Source organism: Anguilla rostrata, chromosome 18 (genome assembly GCF_018555375.3).
Source record: "Anguilla rostrata isolate EN2019 chromosome 18, ASM1855537v3, whole genome shotgun sequence".
Classification (NCBI taxonomy): Eukaryota; Metazoa; Chordata; class Actinopteri; order Anguilliformes; family Anguillidae; genus Anguilla; species Anguilla rostrata.
Window position 1 is genome coordinate 12,580,460 of NC_057950.1, and position 24,577 is coordinate 12,605,036.

At 42.2% G+C, this 24,577-nt stretch overlaps 1 protein-coding gene across 3 annotated transcripts in view; it reads left to right on the forward strand.

Moving 5' to 3' along the window:
- kcnk12 (potassium channel, subfamily K, member 12) overlaps positions 1-17,088 on the forward strand; it is a 41,073-nt gene extending 23,985 nt beyond the window's left edge. For 2 of the 3 annotated variants that reach the window (XM_064317596.1, XM_064317595.1), the window contains exon 2: positions 15,539-17,088. In XM_064317596.1, coding sequence (XP_064173666.1) covers positions 15,539-16,431 — 893 coding nt within the window. In that variant the 3' untranslated portion in view covers positions 16,432-17,088. Of the gene's footprint in view, positions 1-15,273; positions 15,437-15,538 lie in introns of all 3 variants that reach the window. The other variant, XM_064317597.1, reaches the window with a different exon arrangement.
- Positions 17,089-24,577: the final 7,489 nt, after the last annotated feature.

Genomic DNA, 24,577 nt, shown 5'->3' on the forward strand with positions numbered 1-24,577 from the left:
ATTCCCTGGGTGACCTAATCACCAACTGCACATTGCCCTGTGGAGCTACCAACCACAGTCTGCACTGGCACGGTCCGAATTTGATCCAAGGCCATAAGGTTCATCCGTGAGCCATCCGGCAGCCCCTGAAAGGTGCATTTTCATGTGGGTAGGGGGAGAAGGAGGAATAGTTAGGGGCCCATTACCCATCTCGCAGCTGCCTGAGCAACGGCAGGACCATCAGAACAGGGGTGCTTGGATGCGCCCTGGCCTGGTTGGGCCGTCCTGGGGAAAGGGGCTGGCTGCAGTCCAAGGGCTTTCACTTCTGTTCAGAATGCTTAATTGGCTTATGCCCTGGATAACAATTTAATCCGGGAGGTTTGTGAGGATTTATCAAGATAAAGTGTGGGCGCACAGTCAGGCTGTTGGGGGAAGCCTGTTGTAAACAGAAGGACAAATGAACATTTAGTACGCTGTTGCAATTTGTCTTGGAAACGCAAAGGAAAGACAGTTTGCTTCTGCTGATTCACTCCATTTCTGTTGAGGCTGCTGTTTGGTTTCTGTCCTTTTCAAGTTCAGTTCAGGTCAGTGCAACTTTATTTACCCCCTTGCAGCAAGTAGTTGGTTAAGGGCAACAGTGCATCACGCATGTAAGACAATGCAAACAGTAAGACATACATTCCATGTAAAGAGGGATGAATTTCACTAAAGCGTGGGTGCAATGCGTATATAAAGTGAGATCCAACCAGTCGCTACACAAGCGGTGACCACGATCAGCCCTTGAGCCCAATCAGCCTCATCAGATTTTGTTTTGGGCCAATCTGAGTTGCAGTGCTGCTGTGTAGAAAATGGATTCCCCTTTTTTTGTTGTTTAATATTGCGGAGCTCATTGGTCACACATTGGAAATTCAGCAGGGTGGTCTCTCTAGGCCAGGTCCTGATAAGGTTCAGTTCAGTGAGTCAGACGTAGGTCACCCCTGATGACGAATCTCTGGAGTCCCCAGTGGGTGAAACCGAGGGGCTCGCCCTGATTGGTTGCTGCGTGCGGGTCTTCAGAGGCGTCCCGCGTTAGGCTGCTGTGTCGAGCCTGCGTCTCCATTTCTCTCTCTCCTCTGATCTGTGCGTCACAGCTAAAAACAGAGCCCGGGAGGAAATGTCAGTGTTAAAAATGGAAAACTCCTTCAATCACTTGAAAGGCTGTTGTGATGTCGCGCTAAATGACGCTCTGTAGCTCAAACAGGACGCGAGGACGTCCGCACCGGCCCCCCCTCCTGCAGCCCGCCTCTCTAAACGTCTCTACCCCATCATTTTCATTTTACCAGAGTGTGAAAGAGGGGCCAGTGGACTAAATCATAGCTGCAATAAATCTTTGGCCAGACAAAATGCAGCATCATTCCCTATTTACAATGCCGATCTGTTTTACTCTGCAGAGTTTTCATGAGCACTGTCTGGGGAGAAATTGGGGGGAAAACAAACAAACAAACAAAAAAAAAATAAATAAATAAGCAACAAAAGGGTGTAATGAAATAGCAGGGGCTCAGTGCACACAGCAGGGGAGAAAGTGTATTAGTTCTCTTCTCCCTGGCTGTCTACGTCCTGCTCCCGTCTTCCTCTGACAGGCTGTTTTGCCCTCACGCAGACTGAAGAGGGAGTTATGGAGATTGTGAATAAATCTCATTTTCAGTCAAGTGCTCCTGTTTGAGGAGACGCTGTCACACATTCACAGGAGGAGAGAGAGGTGCAGGCGTAAAGCAAGCCTATCATGATGCTAAGTCCAATGATGACAAGTTGTTTAGCTGTTTGTAAAAGTGCCGTTGAGTAACCTTTTACGCAGTGATACTCCCCAGTGATGTTCAAACTGAGATGTGATTTGAGATGAATTTGAGATCCTGCTATGTGTAAAGATAGGTCTATATGCAGGTGATCACTATGTCCTTGTTAGTGAAAGATAAAAGACAGCAACAGAATCACCAACAGTGTGGTTGTGTGTGTGTGCGCGTGCATGCGGGTGTGTGTGCGTGCATGTGTGCGTGTCGGTTCAATTCAATTAATTTTATACACTTTAAATCAGACTTTTTTTTTTTTTTTTTTTTTTTTTTTTTTTTACAATTCTGTTGTGCTCAGCAAAACCAGTGTTCCGCTTTGGCACTGTAATACAGTTCCCATCAAGCACTTCACCAATGTCTAACAGACATCACAGGCAGAGACTTGCAATGAGCTATGGGATTGTGAGACAAGGGAACCACAGAAATGATTTCATACACGTTCTTTCAAGATAAAGTTGAAAAGATAGATTGTACTGATGCACCAACTTGCTAGAATGACAAAGGACCTGCACATGTATATACGATCTCAACAAAAAAGAATGTTTTCAACAAAATGTTGCTCACACATACAAAGCACCTTTTATTAGTATTCCAAATCAATGCCACCCAATGTTAAATTGTGTCATGTAATTTCAATCAATTGTGTCATAAATCAATTCAGCTGTGTGAAATGCCTACACTAAGTTGTCTGCATGCAGTGCTTTGGGTGAATGAAAAGCATATCATAAATAAAAGCCATTATTATTATTATTATTATTATTATTATGTGTTGGCAACTAAGATTTTTAAATTATTATGCATTTTAAATCAATTATACTATTTTACTTATTTGGCTGAACTTTATTTGACCCACCAACATGCAGTATGTTAATGCGGTAAACATATGTCTGGTTAGTTTTGTAATTCTTTATTTACTAGGCCAAAATATTTGTCATTTTTATCTGTATTTATTTATTCACCTACCCCCCCCCCCCCCCCCCCCACTGCTAGAGAAATTTCCCCGTAGGGATAATAAAGTATTCCATCTATTCATCTATCTATTTACCTGTGAACACTATGCTCAAAAGTATTGCTGTGTGTACTGTTTGTTCACAGCCATCACTTATAGGGTAGCTCAGCACAGACACTTTGATACTTACATCATCTGGATAGACTGATGTTACTATTTTTAAACACACTATTATTGGAAGAAACACCGCAGTCTTTGTGCCAAAGGTAAGATTGGAAATTATTCTTATGCCTTCCTCGTTTTTAATTAGACCCAAAATAAGGACTTTTGCAGCCCAGGGTTTTTTTAAACGTGTGCCTATTAATTTTAGACAGCAGCCTTGGGATTTTCTACAGTTATTTATACGCTGAATGACATTATTTCAGGAGCAAGAATTAGCTGCTTTCACACCAATCACTGCCCACTTTTGTGTGGTTAGTTCAATAAAAAAAATATATATTTTCTACAGTATATCTTTTATTTGCATTGCTCCTCCTTTTACTGTAATAGTGTTCATTATCATTTTCAATATCACTACGGCTCTGATAAGCAAATTAGAATTTGGCCATATTCTGAAAAAGTCGCTCTGGATAAGTGCATTTACAGAATGACCCATAAAGTAATGTAATATGTAATGCAATGCTTGGCTGCCAGTAGGCAGGAACTGTGTAGAAAAGAAGCTGACAGGAAAACAGGCCGAAGCCTCATGGAGAATCCTCGCCTTTGCCGCCGGCCAGACTGTGGAGCACATTCTGTTCCCGATTCCTTTCGGTTTGTTTAATCGGCCTGGGACTCCACTTCCCAGAATTCCTCTCTCCTCCTCAAGTGACAGTGGCTCCAGGTGGGCTTCCTGGCAGCTGCAGCTAAACGAGTGGCAGATTTGAAGCCGATATGCCCTTTGTCTGAAACCGTAGTCTGTGACTAAAAGAGACCTGACACTTTATGTGATGAAGCCTTGTCAGTCAAAGATGGACAGGTGCACCTGAAAGGCTGGACCTGAAAGACTTGTGAAAGACACTTTTTTTTAAAGGACTGGAGCAGGTGCAGGTGCCAACTAACTGTTCATTTTATTTGTCACTGACAGAACAGTGTTTCCAAGTAGTGACGCAAGAAGTTCCAGGCTTGCTGTGTGTGTATGTGTGTGAATGCGCGTGTGCACGTAGACGTGTGCACATATGTGTTTGTGTGCACATAGTGAGCACCATAAAGTTTGGGGAAAAGACATGTTTTTCTTGATTTGGCTTTGTACTTCGCAATTTTAGATTTGCAATTAAACAATTTGCACGTGGATGATGTGCACATTTGCAGCTTTCGTTTTTGTACATTTGGTTTTTGGAGTACATTTGGAGTATTTTTGTACATTTTGGTTTCAGCATGTAGAAATTACAGCGCTGTTTACATCATTAAGAAGAAAGAGAGCCCTGGCGAGCTCAGAAATCACGAAGGGCCTGATCTGTTGGATCAGCTGTTTGGAGACTTGCTTCATTATGGTGAGTCATCAACTGCAGAGGTCCTCCTAGGCTTACCAGGCTCTTTGTGATTTCTGAGCTCTGATCCCCATGCTGACAAACACCAATTACAGACTCCAAAGGCAATCAAGAAACTGAAAAATCAAAACTAGATGCTGAAAGCTCTCTTACACCAGCACCAAGGAAGCAACTGAAGACACCCGACTAATCGCAAGCACCTGTGTGACGGCATTTGTCCCAAACATTATGCTACCCTGAAATGGTAATGACTATTTATAAAAAGCGATGCAATTTCTACATGGTGAAACCAAAGTGCACTTTAACCACATGTGAAATGTTTGATTGCAAATCTAAAATTGTGGAGTATAGAGCCATACATTATGCTGCTCAGTATGTAAGTGCGTGTTTACGCATTTGTACCTCTGTGACTTTAAGCCTGTGTACACAAGATCATAGTTGAAGCTGTCCATAACTTTTTATTTATGATGACATAAATTATTTCAATCTGGACTTGTCATACATATTTCATGTCATTAGTGACAGGCACTCTACATATCTGTTGACATAGATTACAATAACCAGAATCAGTCTAAACTTAAGGGTTAACTAGTTGGAAAAACAGTGGCACTATGCCTCTCAGAGCAGACTATATTAGCAGCAATAAGTGCTTGTGCAAAACACAAATCTAGAGTGCTATTCAAAAATTATATTCAAAAATAATATGATAGTTCTTTGGAGAAGGCTTTAAAAGGGAGATTACCTGTTCCTCAGGTCCTGCAAATGCTATTGTTTTAATCCTTCAGCCAGGCTGGTTTCAATAGGAGAATGATTAGTGGAGTTGAGAGACTAATGTCAGAAGCTAGTCAGATCACTTGCGTGTGTGTGTGTGTGTAAGTGTGCGTGTGCACATATAGTTTGTGTGTGTATAGTATGTGTCTGTGCCAGTGCATGTGTGTTTGCGCGTATATGTTTGTGTGTGTGTGTGTGTGTGTGAGAGAGAGAGAGAGATTGTAGGAAGGAATAAATATATATTCCCCTTCCCAGCCCCCACCTTCCAGTTGGCTTCATGCCACACAGTGTTGTCACGGTGATGGGTGATGAATGGTTTGTTTGATAACTGCTCACTGTATGCTGACTGTACTGAGGCGAAGGATTAGCCATTTTGTTCTTTGCTTTCTTTGCTGTTGAAGGGAGTCATTAATGCCTGTGTTCCCTGTTGGGCTGCATTGCTGTTGATCGTACTACACACATCCTTATCACATTTCACAATACAGATCCTGTGTTATGCTATCATTGATTCTCTTATCACAGGTAGTTCAGTGTCTGCCGTAGGCTCACCACTATATCGCATCTCTATTTTTCTAATTGTACATCTCTCTCTCCTTTCTCTCTTTCTCTCAGTTATTCTCTTTTTATCTATTCTCTCTCAATTTCCCTGTATTTTTATACTATCTCTCCACTTACACGCTCTCTGATTTTCTCTCGCTCCCTCCCGCCATCAGCCGATACAGTGTGCTTTCTGCACTTGACTCTTGAAACACAAAAAAACTGAGGTTGCACATTCACTTATGTAACATTATTCAGGGTTTCAGAGGACTTTGGGGTGTATTTGTGGACCAGAGAGAGATTCTACTGTGTGTGTGTGTGTGTCTGTGTTTCTGTGTATAGCGCATAGCGCATGTTTGTTTGTGTGTGTGCGTGTGCACGTTTCTATGTGTGTTTGTGTTTGTGTGTGTGTGTATGTGTGTACATTCGTGCACATGTTTGTGTGTGCGTGTGCGCGCACACGTGTGAATGTGTGTGTATGTGTGTATGCATGCATGCACGTGTTTGTGCGTCTGTATGCGCACGCGTGTGTGAATGTGTGTGTGTCTCACGATCCACTCTGGCACCTCGGCAGCAGTGCCGGAGCGGGACAGCAGGGGGCCAGGTTTTGCATGTGCTGCATTGCGTCTGGTGAATTAGCATGAGAGCTTCCCCTGAGCTGGGACAGCCTCACTGCAGCCACACAGAGGTACGCGCACATGTTAGATTAATCTCACACTGCCCAAAGTGCCCTTGTGTACGCCATGTGAGTCATTAATTATTACACTCATTACCAGTGTAAAACATCACATTGTTCCTTTATAAAAATTTAAATATGCATATTGTTACTTCATTATCAATATCAATATAGTTTTCTTCCATAAACATCTCTTTTTGACTGCAGATCCCTTACATAAATAAAATATATTCCAAATATTCTACTTTTTTGAAAATATAACGTGTGCATACAGAGTGGCTACAATGAATGAATTTGCTCATATAGTGTGAACCGTTGCAATGTCTTAATCATATTTTTAAGGTCTCAATTTGACTGGTAGATGAGGCTTGTAATTAAATGAGTCTCAGGAGGTATCATTTTAAAAAACAGGACATTAATCCCTCACCTGACTGAAAGAAGCACGCCAGAACAGACCGAAGCACGTTGCCGTTTTTACGCTCGGCTTAGCAGACAAGTAAAGAAGTAAACAAGGGGAAGAGTCGATGAAGGAGGGGGGGGGGACAGAAATAAATGCTGACGGGTGAAACCGAAGTGGCCCAACGCATTTCCTCGATAGTAAATCATTGCGCGGCGCTGCGGAAGAATCGATGCCCATTGTTCAGAGCCGCAGGTCTCTCTTATGGCAGAACGAACATGAGGGCGGGTCTGTAAGACTGCAAGGGGGGATGTGTAAGGCGCGGCAAACAGGTGTGAAAATGAACAGTTCAGTCAGACGCCTGTCCGTCCACTCGATATTGGACAGACGGTTATACACGTTTCTGCCATTTTTAAGGCTTCTTCAAAGGAAACATATTTTTTTTGTGGTTTGCGTCTTTGAGTGTCGGTCTGTTATGATCTGTCTCTGAGCGCCAGTCTATTGGAATCTAGGCCCTGTGATCTAACGATGGATTGCATAATGTGGGAAATCTGTCTGTATTCAGTGAACTAGTACGTTATTGTTCTGTTCTGTCATTGATTTTGATGTTGTTTGTGTTTCCATGGTTCCCTTTCTTATTTGGAATATTGTTCTTTCATTGTTTTGATGAAAACCCCCATAATTATTGCCTAATTGTATAATTAGTCACATGTTTGTGCTGATTACCAAATGATTGCTGAACTTAGAGAGCCTACAGGGACCGGGTTGAAACTTGGGTTGACAGCCCAGATGGTAACATGCTCAAAAATGTCTCTGGGCCATAGATGTAAGTGGCCCGGTTATAAGAATGATGTTGTGTTCCAGATCACTGCTATTTGAAATCAGTGTAACACTATAATTACCTCTCTGTGCTCAGCCTGTCAAACTGAATGTTAAGCTTTGTAATCGCTCGCTATCAATACTTCTTTTTTGGTTAATTACCAGGGTGTGATTGCAGAATTCTGATCAAGGATCTTGTTAATGGAATTCAATGCTGCACATGCAGCTAGTTTGCATAATGAGTGCAAGCGTGTGCTCATGCTCGTATGTGTTCATGAGTGTTTGCGTTCATTACCATTTGTTTGTCGATATTTAAGTGTATGTGTGTTGTGCAGGGGTGTGCGCAAGAATGTATGAGTGAGTGTGTTTTTTGCATACCTCTATGTGTAACAGTACACAGATTTCTGCATATGTGTGTGTTGTCTGCACGTGTAGTGCTTTTGGGAGGGTTTTTGTAGGTTTGGGTTTTGTGCGTTTGTGTTTATGAGTGTGTGTGTATGTGTTTGTGTTTGTGTGCGTGTGGATGTTAGTGTTTATGAGTGTGTGTGTGTGTGTGTGTGTGTATGCGTATGTGTGTGTGTGTGTGTGTGTGTGTGCACCTCAGCAGATGGCTCAGTGAGCTGTAGAGATGCTTCCTGTGTTCCATGTGGTCAGTGCAGTCCCCTGCAGGTTCAGCCTGTGACTAATCATGTCCCTTTGTGAGAGAGGTCGGCTGGCGTGGAGGACAACACCTTCATTTCACTACTGCTGTTCTCACTGCTCTTATATTTTTCATGAAATTGCTGGATGAGCAGGTGTTTAGAAATGGCCCCCTTTGGGATGAATGGAGAATATGACTTTTAATGACCGTATTTGCTGTTTGTGCTCAGATTTTGAGTGTTGGGTTGGCATTACCCTCATCCCTGGGTACATAGAACTTTAGGTCTGCAGCAGTGAGACTCACTGCCGGTATGAAGGACACACAAACTAAACAGCCGATAAAATGGAGGGAAAACACACACGGTCTCACACACACACACATACTCAAAAACACACACACACACAGGCTCTCTCTCTCTCACACACACACACACACACACACAGTCTCTCTCTCACACACAGTTACACATTGGCACCACTTACAGCAATCATAATCACACCACGTGCAAACACACATCTACACATACGCTCTCACACTGATGCCCGCTTACACATTCACATGTACAGGCTGTACAACACATGCACATACACCTTGCGGTTTCCTTCTTTTTTCTTGTAGGCATATGCAGGACACAATTTTCTCCCTTGAGGCAGTTGAAATGCTTGTCACATGCTCCCTATTCATTTCCACTTTTTTTCTTTCATGCCTGCTTGCATACACCCCTGCCCAGACTTCCTATCCTGCCCTTGGGGAAGACGAAAAATTCAATACTTCAAAGGTCATAGTAAAAAATGCAAGATATAGTATCAAGATCACCTGTGCTGTGCCCAGGCTTCACACAAAGGGAGTCTGGTGAAAGGGTCTGGATGAGCTGATCTGGTAGGACAGCTTCACTGGAGTAACTGAGGGTGCTGTATACAGACTGATGCCATGGGTAGTCAGGATGTGGGATTGCGTGGTGCTGGAGTAACACAGGGCCGTCGCTGTGTGTCCCAACCCACCCCTGCTGTACTTCCAGGTTAATGAGGGCTTCACAGGGCCCACAGTGTGCTGGATAGTAATACCAGTGGGAGAGCTCGCTAAGCCTGGTCAGATAGCAGGGGTCAAATGGTCCTTCCCTCTGTGAGATTCAGGGGATCCTCAGCAACTCACGGCCCCATGCTGCAAATGCACACACTTACATTCTGACTCGCACACACACACACACACACACACGCACACACGCACGCACACATGCACACACACACAGAAATACGCTCACACACACACACACACATACAGTACACTGTTTCGCTCTCTCTCTCACCCACACGCACACACAAATACACTCACACATACAGTACACTGTCTCTCTCTCTCACACACGCACACACCCTCACACACACACACACACATGCACTCTTAGTCACATGTGTACACACACCAATGCAGACACATGCTCAGACTCGTGCTTACGTACACTTTCTTTTCTTTTTTTTTGTAAGACGTATACTCCAGATACGTGCAGATGAGATGATGGATCTTGGGTATTGTTTTTTGTTGTTATGCTGCAGTCAGTCTTTGGAAATGGGGCTGCTTAAATCAATACTTGTGCTATTGCAGTTACACTTTTGATAAGCCCACAGGTTTATTTCAAGAGATCAATTGTTTTTTTCTGTTTCTGTGAAGGATGCATTTAAAACAGTTACCTGTTTTTCCACCCTCTTCAATCTGATACAGGGGACTTTGATCTCAAAGTGATAAAACAAGGTCCCTGTTGCGTGACAGAGAGAAGAAATACAACCCTCATATTTTCAGAAAATATTGTGAACTGTTGAAGTGCCCGCCGAAGCACCTTCACAATACCGCCACCATCTCAACACACAGGATATACGCTGGCCCTAATACAACTTGTCAGTCCTATCTAGTTCCCATTGGTTTTTCCTAGAGAGGGGGTTGGTATGGCTGGGCCCTGAATTTAATCAGCATTCATTGCACTTTTTTTTTTACCTCCACACAGTTTCACAGGTTCATTTCAGTGATCCGCTGACCTTGCAAAACTGTGCCAGTGAACATAATGGTAAATTATACATGTAACTACAAGCCGGTGACAAATGGCAATTGAAACCCGGGCCAAGATCTTATCAGTACATCCCCCATCTTCTTTTTGTTATGTACTGTATATCTGTGAATAAAATCTAAGACATTGGAGGTCAAGTTCTTTAGATCTAAGGATATACTCGGTTATAAACTTGGGCAGTTTTACTTCAAGCCATTGACATCTTGCATCCCAAAGCATTTTTCAGTAGCTCACCGCGTCAGTAATTTTTGCCGAACTTTAACTTGATGTCAGCGTGGCCTTGCGTGACAGCATTAGTCACTGATTTCTGCACCTTTGAATTAACTGTGTTTACCAGTGTCCAGCGGTGAAGACGCACAGTGGGGCACGTCCATTATTTCTGTGGTGCCGTGGCTCTTGCTCTGCGGTGCTACATTAAATCCAGGAGGAGCTGACAGATTAAAAGGCTGACGTGAAAGAGCTTTGAACTGGCAAATGATGGGCCCATTAATTGCCAGTCTGTGAAACGGAGGTGCAGCATCATGGTTTGCTTAGCCAGACACACACTAATTGCAAGCCCGTAGTAGCAACTGTGATCAATGCCAATGGTTTGGCGTGTGGAAGTAGTAATTCCTTCAATCCATTTTGATTATTAAACTGTACTTGTGATTTTTTAAAAAACTGATCCACAGTTCTTCTTGTCAGTGTTGTTATTGCATGGCAGCGTACGTATGTATTGTGAGCTGTAATGTAAACATCACTCGCTTATCATTTTTGTGTTATTGCTGTGATATCGGTCATGTGGGAGAAATATGGAAATGCTGAAGTACTCCAGTCTTCACCCGGCTCCCATTTACTTAGCATAAATAAAATGTGTAGTTTAATTTTTGTAGGTTATGGTGCTTTGGACAAATGTGTAGTTTAATTTTTGTAGGTTATGGTACTTTGCTTTGGACAAATTGTCATGCAGGTGTGATTGGCAGCAACCTCTGGGATTCTTTTAAATGAATTCATTGCCAAAAGCCATGGATGTCTTGGGCAGAAATGAGAACACATTACATGACTTTAGAAGGCGTGATTGTGAACTGCATGTCCAATTAATGAACCAAAATACCCCAGCAGCATGACTGAGGAGGAATCAACTGGGAGAAGGGCTGCTTCGTCTGTAGCCTGGTACACAGACGGAATGGTTTATTAAGTCTAAAACTTAGTCCAGGGAATATTGCGTTTATTCGGACAATTTGAAATCTCCTCAATCCATTGCAATTTTTTCAAATATGGTCCTGGTGATTCACTGTACATTACAGTTTTTTTTTTTTTTGTTGATACAATTTAAAAAACTAATTTCACCATTTTAACACAATTTCTTAACCCTATTTTTTGTTCTTCACATTGACAAGATTTCCATACTTTCAGCAATTAAAACTGCTGATTTCATGAACAATGCAATTATGAAGAGAACTAAATGTCTAATTAAGAAAAAAAAAAAAACTTTAAAAAAAAATCAGAAATGAAAACAAATTTGTGCCGCATTACACAATTAATTTGGTCAGTTTTAATTGGACTCACGCATGAGCAGATTTTTTTCTGGCTACACCCTAAATGCACGTGCGCATTGTGCTTTAGACCATGCGCTAAGACTGCTAAAATAGAGCCCTGAACATTATGTGCCACTCCACCCTGTTGCACAATGCTAAGGAAACAAAATATAATATCATTAGGATTAACAGGTAACATGTTTTACATTGTGACTCCACTATTTTGTTTTTGCGCTCCCTGGTTTGAATGAGGCCACTAGACTGAAGAGTAAATACAATATCCTTGATCTTTGACCCTTGTTTTCTCCCTAAGTATGATGAAAAATATTGAAAAACATTTATAACTTTAAATGATTAGCCATAATCACAATGTTTCAATTTGCTCTTTCCAGTTTGGTCTTTCGGGTGTCACAGTCTTGACTGTTAACATCCATTAGTAGGAATATCTTTTAATTATGTATTTAATGTCCAGAAATAAACACACTCTCAATTAACATTACTATGTTCACATTAGCGTAGCGATTATCTGCATTGTAAATTTAAGTGTAAGGTAGCATATTTTATTATTATTATTATTATTATTATTATTATTATTATATAATAATAATAATAATAATATTATTATTATTATTATAATTTTGGCACATTTTCAGAATCCAGAATACCAAATATTTCCAGACTCATTGTAGCGTAATGTCCTTTTGTGCAGCGCCAATAACTGTGGAGTTTTTAGAAAGCTCCAGATATAGCAGCAAAGATTCCATCTTCCCCATCGCTGGGGACTACCCAGCTCAGTTTGATCTCGTTTTGTGCTGCTTTGATTTCTGCCCCTAATGTCTCCTGACACAGCAGTCGAAGGTAATGGGCTGCGCGCGGAATCAATGGCAGCGCCTGCCCGTCTCAGACGTTATTCAGCTCATAATGAGAGAGGGAGCAGAGCTCTGTCTCTCTGACACATCGTGGACTTAACCTCGTTCCCATGAACAATCGCGCAGCTTTGACCAAGGGACAAATGCAGAGCATTAATTAATTAAAGAACTACTGAGAGATTTGGTTTCTGTGGAGGTCTTGGAATTAGTGAACCAGCCCCCTCATTCTGCTGTTTTCATGTCATCGCTCTACAGCTCCTAGCCACTGACAGAGAATGCTCAGTACATTATTAATACTGAGAAGTGACAGGCCCATTACTATAAGGGAAATTCTATAAGTCTCACTGACTCAAATTACCCGTGAACATGTATTGTGTGCGTGTGTGTGTGACTGTGTGTCTGCATCTGTATATGAGCATTGGGATGTGTGTGTGTGTGTGTGTGTGTCTGTATGTGAGCATTTGGATGTGTGTGTGTGTGTGTGTGTGTGTGTGTGTGTGTGTGTGTGTATGCGCACATGTGTGTCCATCCAGAAACTCAGTCTTAGCTTGATCTAAATGACCCAGTTTGTCAAATAAAAAGTGCACATAAAAGATATTCATTTTTAAAGATAAGGTCAAAGCACCCATTCTGATGGACTAGAGTGAATGAAATGGAAAACAGTGATTTTTATCACCTGAGGTAATAAGACCTTTCAACGGAGTACAGTTTACGGATAAAAGCATATCAGATCTGAAGTGCAGGGAGGAAGAAATTGAAGACAACAACAACAAAAAAATTCAATTAAGGTTGCGAGAGCGCTGTGTAGCTTGACTGTTCTTGCTGCACACAGGTGCACAGCTTGGTGTCACCATAGTTTCCACTGCCGTGGTTTGCCAGTGCACCTCTTTGTTTTAATCTCACAGAGGAAGTGCGGCAAACTGAATAAGTAGTCTGCATGGGGTAGCACAATATGCCATAAAGCCATCTTACCCTGTCCATAATCCATTATGACTGTATTAAGGTTTATGACTAATTTCACAACTGTTATAATTGAACCATAATTTTGAATCAGTTATCTTTTTCAGTCAGTCAGACACTGACAATTGTTGTAGCAAATTTACCCCCCAATTATGATTCACCATCTTAAATGGAGGCAAGGTCAACTGAGTTCTTTCCGGTTGCTTTGCCAGACAGTGCTTTTATGGCTAGGTGTTATTTATACTGGGATATTCTTTTAAAAAAAGAAGAAGAAAAAAAAAAATCTAGCTTATGAGTCTAAAAAAGATGAAATGTGATCAAGGTGAAGGCCACTGAATTAACCATAATGCAAATTAATTTATGGGAGTTCTGATGGAAGAGTATTGCATGATATTAAATATAGAAAAATTACTTGGTGCACTGCTCCCAAGAAAAATGTTTTTTAACACTTCAAAATGTTACATTTCAAGCTACATGCTCTCATCAGGCAAAAAAAAAATGAAAATAGCACTGTTGAATACCCATATCACTTCCTATAGCACTAGTTCATCTGACTGTCCATTTACAAGAACTGCCACTCCCCAATATGCAATATGAATACACAGAATAGCATACAGCTGTCTCATCGATACCATAACAATGGAGAGGTAACCGGGGGGAAAAAAAGTCCACGATAAAAATTCTGTACAGGAATACTTAGAGACATGACTGTACAGTTGACAAATCAAAACAGATGGACAGACCCTACACACCAGTAGTTACAACAGCCATAAAATAAACAGACAAGGATACTACTAAAATGACAGATATAAAAGCCTTCATTGAGACCTTTAGGTGCTAGAGCATCTAGTGTGTAAATCTAAAACTCAGAGCCACAAAAATGGCTATATAATAGCCACAATAAGCAAAGCTAACACTGGTATACATCAGCCTCCATACCACGTAGAGACAACTGTATAAAGCTCTTGAATTAATTCAGTCTTTAAAACTGGAATTTGTTTGTTTGGCATATAATTTGTACTGGGATATTGCTTCACCCCACGCAAACATAGCTGACCTAATGAGCCATTTTGGCTTCGACCTGACCTCACTCCGATCCTAATTACCAGACTGGCAGTGTTACTGCCCATTTTTCATTCGTCAAGAACAAGATAAAAAACTGCAGCCAAGAAAAATGGAGTGGCACTTATATTGGATTAGTATTCCTGGCTGTCACTGGTTGGGTCATGGTTATGAATAATTTGGGTCTTCAGCTCTGACCAGCCTCTCGGTGTGAGCCTAATGACTTTGGCTCGACGCATAAAAAACTTCAGAGCTGGCTCTCATTCTGCATCGGCAGCATAATTATATGATTGGACTGGAGATGAGGAGAACTAAGTAATCTTATCTAATGCACAGGGTGTAAATCGGACTTGAGAGTCCTTGACAGAGAACGACCGCGAGCTTCCCTGACCCTCACAGCTCTGCGCCTGTCTGCAGCGTTCGCAGTCTTGGGCTCTATTGTTGGCAAAATTCCTTCTCACCTGGATCCTATCTTTAAAAGTGTGTGAAACACGATTCCACGGGTGGGATTATGGCTCTGATCCGTATGGATTCAGTTAAAGATGGCCTCCGCGCTGCTGCTCCAGCTGTGGTGTAGGAGTCTCAGGTGTGTGGGTGCCAGTAAGGTCAGGGTAACCTCCACCTTGTCAGTCGGGGGGTTTGGGACATCACAGCCATCCAGCTCATCAGCTAATGTGTCTCTCCAGTCTGCAGAGTCAGGCGTTGACCTCTGACCCCTCTCCGCATGATGTCACTCCGGAGAGAAATCACACAGGCACAGGAATAATCCTCCATGCTCACGGGCATCCACAAGGCATTCTGCCAAAACTATGCAACCTGCTTAAAACGTGCATTGCCATACCTTGATATGTGAGTCCTGACCCCCAGTCTTCACTCTCTCTTTAGTCTGGTCCCCAAAAACAAAAACGTTTATTAACCCCTCGTTCTCTGTCTCCTCTCTGACCTCGGCAGGTTTCGGGATGACCACCCCGGCGACGGTGGCAGGGAAGGTTTTCCTCATCTTCTACGGCATGCTGGGTTGCGCGGGCACCATCCTGTTCTTTAACCTGTTCCTGGAGCGCATCATCACCCTGCTGGCCGTGGTGATGAGGGCGGTGCAGGAGCGGCGTCTCCGGCGCAGCGGCCTCTTCCCGCCGGGCCTCCGCCGCGACTTCGCCGAGTCCTGCCTGCCGGGCTGGAAGCCCTCCGTCTACCACGTGATGCTGATCCTGGGCCTGGCGTCCATCGTGCTGTCCTGCTGCGCCTCGGCCATGTACACGCCCGTGGAGGGCTGGGCCTACATGGACTCGCTCTACTACTGCTTCGTCACCTTCAGCACCATCGGCTTCGGCGACCTGGTGAGCAGCCAGGGCGCCGCCTACGAGAACCAGGGCCTGTACCGGCTGGCCAACTTCCTGTTCATCCTGTCAGGCGTGTGCTGCATCTACTCGCTCTTCAACGTCATCTCCATCGTCATCAAACAGGTGCTCAACTGGATGCTGGGGAAGATGAACTGCCTGTGCTGCCAGCGGTGCCACAGGGCCAACGCCTTCCTGGGGCGGCGGAACGCCATCCGGCCCGGCGCCCGCGTGCGGCAGGCCCGCTTCGCCCGCCCGCCCGACTCGGACGGGCCCTACGATAGCGACACGGACGGCCGCCGCCTCTCCGGCGAGATGATCTCCATGCGGGACCTCACGGCCTCCAACAAGGTCTCCCTGGCCATCATGCAGAAGCAGCTCTCCGAGACGGCCAACGGGTACCCCAGGACGGTGGGCAGCAGCTCGCGGCAAAACGGGTTTTCGGGGGGCGTGGGGGCCCTTGGCATCATGAACAACCGTCTGGCGGAGACCAGCGACAGCAGGTAGAACCTGCTGAGGCTGAGGCAGATCGAGAGGGAGAGAGAGAGAGAGATGAAAGCAGATAGGGTGATGGAAAGGACAGCGAGGATGGGGATTTCACAAACATGAGCACGGAAGAGGATTTGTGGGAGGAGAGATGTAAAGAAAGCACAACAATGGATAACTAACCGACACACAAGGCAAAATACAGTACTACAGGCTTCCGATCTGGGTCAGTTCGTGGGTGTGTCTTTTTCCTTCTTACCCATTTTTTTCACGACTTGTGCTTGTGTTTTTGTATTTCCCTGAATGGAGCCTGTCAGCCTCATGATGACTTTACAGTGGATTTACAGATCGGCTGTAGTGATTCCTGGGTTTTGGTGGCACCATACTGGGACTGAAGCACCTGCTTTCATAACCTGGGCAGAAAGCCCGAGTCCTGCTGTTGGGATGCCCCACGGCGGTACACAGGAAGTCGCGGCGCCCTTATTTCTCCAAGTCCTTGATATCAAAGTCACAGGAACACATTCTCAGTACTGCGCACCAGCTTTCACAGCTGTGTTCCTGAGCTGTTTAGCCTGCTTGACAAATCAAGATCAACATTTTGAGCATGGTAGTGCTCCAGATCTCTCAGTGTAAAATCTAAGGGTTAGGAATATTATATTGCTTTAATTTAATTTTTGGGGGGGAAAAAACGGTATCTTGTTTGTTATTTTTTAGGATTTTCATGTGGAGTTGAAATTTGAGGAAAACTGAGATGTTTTTATTGCAAAGTTAACCATATAGCACACTCCTTTTAATACTATGCATTGCCTTTTTTAAATTGGAGAACAGTAATTGCTCTTTAAGTTGATGAATGATTTCAGATATATTCTGTGAATGTCATGCCTTGAAAATGAATTAAAGGTCAGATATATAACCGATTGAAGGTAATCATGTCAGTTGCACACAATGGCATGAACAGGCAAAAGGTCTGTGGATCGTACTGGACTGTCCCACCAAAACCTTGACAGACATTAATGGAGGTGAGCTGTAGTTATTTCAGAATGTGATGTAAAATCTGTCACTTCAAGTAGCCATTTTCCTGGCTTTTTGCATAATTGTTTTCACTAAAAAGACAAAACTGAGCTCTTCAGAATTATGTAAATTCTCATTCAGTGATGCCAATGGGGGTCCAATTCTGAGCTACAACATATTGAGAGCATATCGAAATATATATTGAACATTTCTTGTTCTTACAGGCTGTTTGTACAAATTCCAAAATAAATTTGAATAGTAAATAAATTAAAATAGTAAAATCTTTTTCAAAAAACACAATTTGAATGCAGATTGTACAGAAAGATATTTGACTGAAGAATTACTCTGTGTATTCTCTGATGTCCAGAGACCGCTGGCTGACGTAGAATTTTTCATTTTTTGAGTGCCCTCTGCAGACAGATTCACAATACCCTGAAGACTTTTATGCAACTAGCCCATTTGGTGAAAATTTATGGCTAAAAGCTTCAGAGATAGAGATGGGTGTGGATACTAAATCTGAACAACTGGTCTCTCTTTTTTTGGAGAAGCAGTAAAAGATAAGGAGGAAGAGGGGGAGAATGATACTGAGTCAGGGGTACGGAGAATCGGAGAGGGAGAGTTTAGAGTCCATGTCTTGCAAGAGTATGAATACTAGTCTTGTTAACTCAAAACACAAGCCCCGTTGGGAGGGCGATTTACAGCCTTTCTGCGGTCAGCGTGCTGTGTAACCCTCCGCCTCCTTGCGATCCTGCTAAGTCGCTTATTAAAAAGCCAAAATAAACATAGCAGAGGAAAAGAAAGGGTCATAAATGGATGAGCCAGTGCAGAAGGCGGGAGGCATTTGCAGACCTCCTTGGCAGTTGAATGACTAGCGCACGGAGGCCGCTGTTACAGGTGGAGGGGTGCAGAGCGAAAGGGAGAGGGGGATTAATTGCTACATGCACAGTTGGTTTGTGAGGCGAAAATAGGAAGATAAGCCAGGGTAATCAAGCAGAAACATTACGTGTGGAGCATGGAGAATTGTGGCGTCTGGTCGGAAAAATAAACGAGGAAAATGCGTTTGTAAAATTTTCCATTGTAATGAGGATTTTTCTTTATTGAAGTGTCAGTTTTTATGGCTCAGCCTCACAGGTTTGACAGCATAATAACAGAAGCTCATTGTTGATTACCAGGGCTCTGTGTTGCTAGGTCCGGGGGATGCCTACACGGGGGTTGTTTTTGAGCTGTTCTAACACGGTTTTATGTTGGAACCCCCCCCCAACCCCACACACACCCCATTGTCTCATATTGTGAGGAAGGGTGTTTTTTTCCTGAAAGGATTGCAGTGCACATGTACAGAAAAAGGGAGAGTGTGAATGTGATAAATGCAAGAGAGGGATAGAGAGAGAATGCAAGGGAAGGATAGAGAGAGAGAGAGAGAGAGAGACAGAGAGGAAGAGAAGGAGAGAGAAGGGGAGACAGGAATGTCACAGAATTGGAAGACATTTTTTGTTTTTGTCAAGAAAGGAAATCAGGCAGCAGGAGATGAGCAGACTAGTCACGCGATAAATAGAGAGAAGGAGAGACAGATAGAACGCAGGAGAGAGAGAAGGAGAGGCAGAACGAGTTTTAAGGCAGTAAGAATTCTGTATGTGACTCCCATTTGAGCAGAGCTCTTGTGGGCCTCAGCAGTGGGACCAAGATGCAGATCCCGGCCAATCCAGTCGCTAGATCTCCCGTCCCCCTGGTCTTCCCACGTCCACCAGCGCTCTGACTCCTCCACATTCAGCATGCATCGCTCTTCCACACCGTAATCCCAGAATGCACTGCAGCGCTCCCTTCTCTCTGCAGTCATCAAACCCAAAGCCTTGTATATAACCAACGTCATTGTATATAACAGCCAAGCATCGCTAAAGGGGTTCCAAAATTAGATCGAATTTAAGAATAAAAGTTTTCAGATAGGCTGTACCTTTCATTTCCTGTTCTTGCTAAAAAGGAAGAAAGAAAAAACCCACAACTCAGGTAGTTGAAACTTCAGGCTTGATATAGTTTCATGCATGCTGTTATTGTAAAGCCATACAAGATATATATGTGTATATACAACTGAGATATCTTCTAGGTATATTTTTCTATATATAAATGTTAAAGAAGAGACAAAAATGACTGAAAAGGCATGATCACTTTATGTTCTATAAGGGAAGATGAATGCTACTCTGTTACAATGTACTGTAGTTGTGAACTCCTGAGGCTAATGAATGGCTGATGGGATTTCATCCTAACTGAGTTGCCCTGCAATGTCATTACATGGTGCTGTGAACAACAATTGGGGAAAAAAAAAAAAAGAAAAAAAACTTGACAATAAATTTGTTTCTCACAGGAAGAAATAGGCGTCAGAGGCAAGCGTAGCCCTGTGAGTCTGTTACAGCTGTTCACTTGATTGATTCACGGTTGTATCCATTTATTCCGCATTATGAGATGACCACAGCAAATGAAAGTATGTCCAATTTTTAGCAGAGGGAAGCATCAAATATTCATGAGAAGTAGGATATTGCTTCTTTTTTTTGTTTGTTTGGGCCTTGTGTTGCCAGTGTTTACCTGAGGATAAGCAGTGGCTGCAATTTAGTCCTTCATATAGAAAGGAAAAAGAAGCAGCAATGGCACCTTGAAGACAATATAATTAGTGAAGCATCGTGGGCACAAATACACTATTATTTGTGAATTAGTGTCTATGGTGCTTGGTAGGAGAGTGGCTTAAGGGGTCAGGGGTAACAAAGAGATGAATAGATATTGCGGAAAAAATTGATGATTTTTTAATGTAATTTTGAGCCGTGTGTTCCAGATTCCAAAGAACACACAAGTTTTGTGGGTAACGCAGGAGGATGTACACATGGGTCCTGGGGAGCTGCACAGGTTAACAGTGGGTGAGTGGGGTCTTCATGTACAGTAATGCATGCAATCTGTGCCCTGCACCCTTGTGTCCCACCTCCCACACGGAACAAGTCCATGTGTTCCTCACTTTTCAGACCTTTGCTTACTAATCATACGACAGGGGAATGTTTTGGGAATACATGGTAACCCACACAAGGCGCATTTTTGGAAAACGATGGTTTCGTTCGCAAAAGTTTAATGGTGTCGTGAGAAGGAAGATTTACCTTATTGTGTTACCCATTCTATCTACTATTTGCCGGAAATGAGAAATGTTATGAAAAGCGAACAACTCCAGATGATCATCAAGCCAAACAATGCCAAAATGGGACTGAATTAAAAAGGGAAGTTCTGGGTTGTTGTGCTTATAGGATCTCTCACATATTTTGCTGCTCAGACGCAGTCTCCCATCAGCAGTAAGAGTAAAATTTGAAAACAGGGAATCCAGAGGTGGGTGTTTATTTGTGCATTTTCAGCCATTTGACTGGCATCCGAGCAAGCAACGGCAGTATAAATATATAAATATATAAAAATATTTATGCACCTCATCACATGGAGTCCAACAGTAAAAAAAAAGATTGCATATGACCCTAGATTAGGATTTTAAATATATATTAGGGATAAAAACTACAGAAAACGTATAATACTATATTTTTTGAAGGGCCTGTTGCTGCATTAAGCTTGTATAACATTAGGGGAAATTATATTTAGAATAAGGTTTGTTAAAGTTAAATGCATGCATGGCTTGATCTTCTATTGCCTTACATTTTCCTTATACACACACACACACACATACATACATATATATATATATACACATATATATATATATAATATATGTATATATATATATATATTATATAATATGTTATATATATATATATATATATATATATATATATATATATATATACAAATCACTTATCCAAAACAAGAAAACGTCTAACTAGTGTATTCTGTACCATAAAATCCTTTTGCATTTTGCAAAAATATATTTCCATTGATTGCAATGGACCCAATGATCCTAATGTCCTCTGTTTCTTCTGCTTTAGCAGTTAGGAGGTCTTAGGAAATGTGTATGTTTATTAGTTTATTATCAGTATCAGTGCTTCTGAAAGAGGATATCGATAACCTTCTATTGCCATATTCTGTGATTTCACCAAACACATGTTGTTATTCACAGCAATATAAGAGCCAAACAAGATCAAACAAAACTTCATTGAGGTCTGCAACATTTTGCACGTTTTTTGTTGTACAAAAATGCCATTGTGATTAACACTGGGGTTTTATTTTTTCTGCTTCAATCGTAACATCTTAGAATGGTCTCTTAGGAAATTTCTGTACTGGCTGTTCCACAGAAAATGGAATCTTAATGAATCGGGAGATAAATGGGAATAAACATGGACTGGATCTAAGGAACTTCACAGCTGGTTGAAGGTTGACGTATGAGCCATGAGCGATGGTTGGGAAATAAACCACCCCAAGTTGGGGTTTTTGGGGGTAGACTCCATTAGTAGGCCCAGTAGTTTGGACCATTGTGAGCACCAGGGGTTGCCAACTGTCCTGTAATGTGAGCCCTTTTGTCTCACATTTTTGTTTTCAGTTTTTTTTTTTTTTTTTTTTTTTACTGCTCTGGACTTACGACAAATGTAGAATCACTTGACTTTGCTTTATTGTTAGTGATTTATACAAGTGTAATAAATTGAATAACCAGCATTAAGCAGTATCTGTAGTTGTGTCTATCTGATGTTCAAAAGTATGAGAACCTTTGTATGTCACAGCTCCTCCCAACCCTGGCCCCTAGTCAAAAAATTTTGTTTTGGTCACACTAGAGTAAATAACTGGGTATCTCGTTTTTGTGTCCTGTGTCTAGGCAAGGAGATGTTGGTAACCCTATGGACACCATACCTCTGTAGCATGTCTGGACTGGACCAGAAGCATTCAGGCAGTGCACACATGTGATGTTGCCTTTGTACGCAGAGCAACAGTGTGGCGTATGCCTTATAAGACTGGACTTGTGGCCAGTGGCAGGTTCATATTTTGTGAAGGGATTTCTTGTTATTCCTTTGAACAAAGTAAAAAAAAAAAAAAAAAACCTGAATGTGACTTAATCTGGTGAAGTCTATTAAATGTAGTTCTAGACTCCTACCTTTGTTGAACCCTGGAATTGTTTGTTTCTTGGACAGCTTGGGGGTCAGTCTGCTAGTCTTCTCAAGTCACATCGCTGTTTAGAACCATCAGCCAGTTTCAACACTGTATTTTTAAATTCAATTATACATGTTCAAACATACAACCAAATTATTATTGAAAGCTGCTGGCTATTTGCCTTTTGGTTGTTGACTTGATCAGATCGAAGCTGTTTTGATTGAAGCTGTGTTCATGGGGCCATTGGTCAGTTAGATCAAATTAAATCCACCGGTAAGCCTGTGTTTTTAACCTGCATTCTTTCTCATTGGTTCCTGGAGCTGTGAGTCAATGGCTTGCTGGATCACGGAAGACAGTGTTAGCCTGTGGAGCACTGTACCATTGTGATGAATCAGCTTAACTCAAGACTTCTACTGGGTTAGGCTGTTTTGCATCCACCAAGATTACTGAAACAGGGTTAAGATAGGCTGTAATGGGATCGCATGATGCCAAACTGGAGGAAAGCTACATTTGTTTATATGGCTAGTTTAATTCCAGTTTAGCAATAAGTGGATATTGCACAGTCTGTCTTACACATACAATATGAACTCTGTTATCCTCCCAGAAGTGTTTCCTCTTTGACTCCGCCCTCAGAATGACATCATCACTTGGTGTTCCCAGCACTGTTACTCTTCCATGTCGCCTGCATTGTCTTGTACCATTGATTTTATGTATGCAAAATTAATTCTGGTTGCAACTTGCACATTTATACCAATGATTGTACTTTTATATTTATGTAATTTAAAAAAGACACATTCAAAAAAATAAATTTATTCTAAGGATTTGTGTTCTATGGTTTATTTTTTCCTCCAGTATTTAATTACCGGGTGTTTGCCAGCGAAACCATCTGTTGTTTCTGGTGTTTCTGTTGAACTGTTGCACTGCTTGGGTGTGCGAGCCTACTTCTGTTAAGCACTAACGATCCCTGGATGCTTGCAGCTCTACTGTGAAAAGTAGATTGCCAGACAAACTTTCTCCTCGTTGATCATTGAAGGTAAGTTTGCACAACAACAGAAAAATTCTCAACTTGTTGTCTGTCTGTGCGCCAGTCTGTGGTTGACTCAAATATTTTGAAATGAACAATTAGTTCATTTTTCTTTCCTCTTCCTCTCAGTTCAGTGAAGCCTCTGCTTGTGGTTTTGGTGACTGCCGGATCTGAGGAGTACCAGGGATTGCGATCATTCAATGTGAAAGGATGTTGCTCATTTCAGCACCTTCCTGTCCGCTCTGAACAAATAGTTTTTCTACATGTATTGTTGGCTTTTACCTCCTTTGTGGTTCAAGATGGCTGGCAGTGGGACTTAAAGGATTTGTTGCTTCTGTGATTTGCGTCACCGTTACCCTAAAAACTATACCTTTATGTAAAACATGGAATAATCCTTAGATTTCCTAGGTGTGATTGTCAATGTGTCATTCGATGGGTGACAAACAACAACAACAAAAAAAAAAAACAAATGATAAGGAATCTGTGCACTTTTTTCTTTTTAAGAACTACTTTCCGTGTTTTTAATCAATTGAGAAGGGTGGGTGTTTTGCAACAACTATGCCAAGGATACCCAGACTTGCGTATTCAAACATTTTTTTCCCATTTAAGAACATTTATTCATTCACACCTCATAAATTACATGAAGGCCCAGTGCAAGATACTTTGCTTTCTATAATTTGTACACATTCATGGTGAAGAAAGTGTGGTGAAGAAAACTATTTAACAGGGAGGTTTTCCTGTAAATGTCTGCACTTTTCACTAGGGGTAGGCTCTATTCTGAGTGATGGGTTATAGTGTAATCAGTAGGCTACGGAACAGATGCTTCACTATAAAAAACCAGTTTTCTATCTCAAAGGAGAGTTCAGGTGTCACAGCAGACCAGCAGTATGCAGTTTATCTCTCGTCAATGTGCTAGGGATGCAGCCATTTAGAGACCTATGATATTTTTTCACACATCTGGCCCAAGCGTTGACTAACTGCATAGCACTATCCTTTTTTTGTTCTGTTTTGTTTGTTTGCTGATGCTGAGGACGCCACCAGAGTTAGCGGCCGGCCACTATGCCTGGAAGGAGATCGGATCGG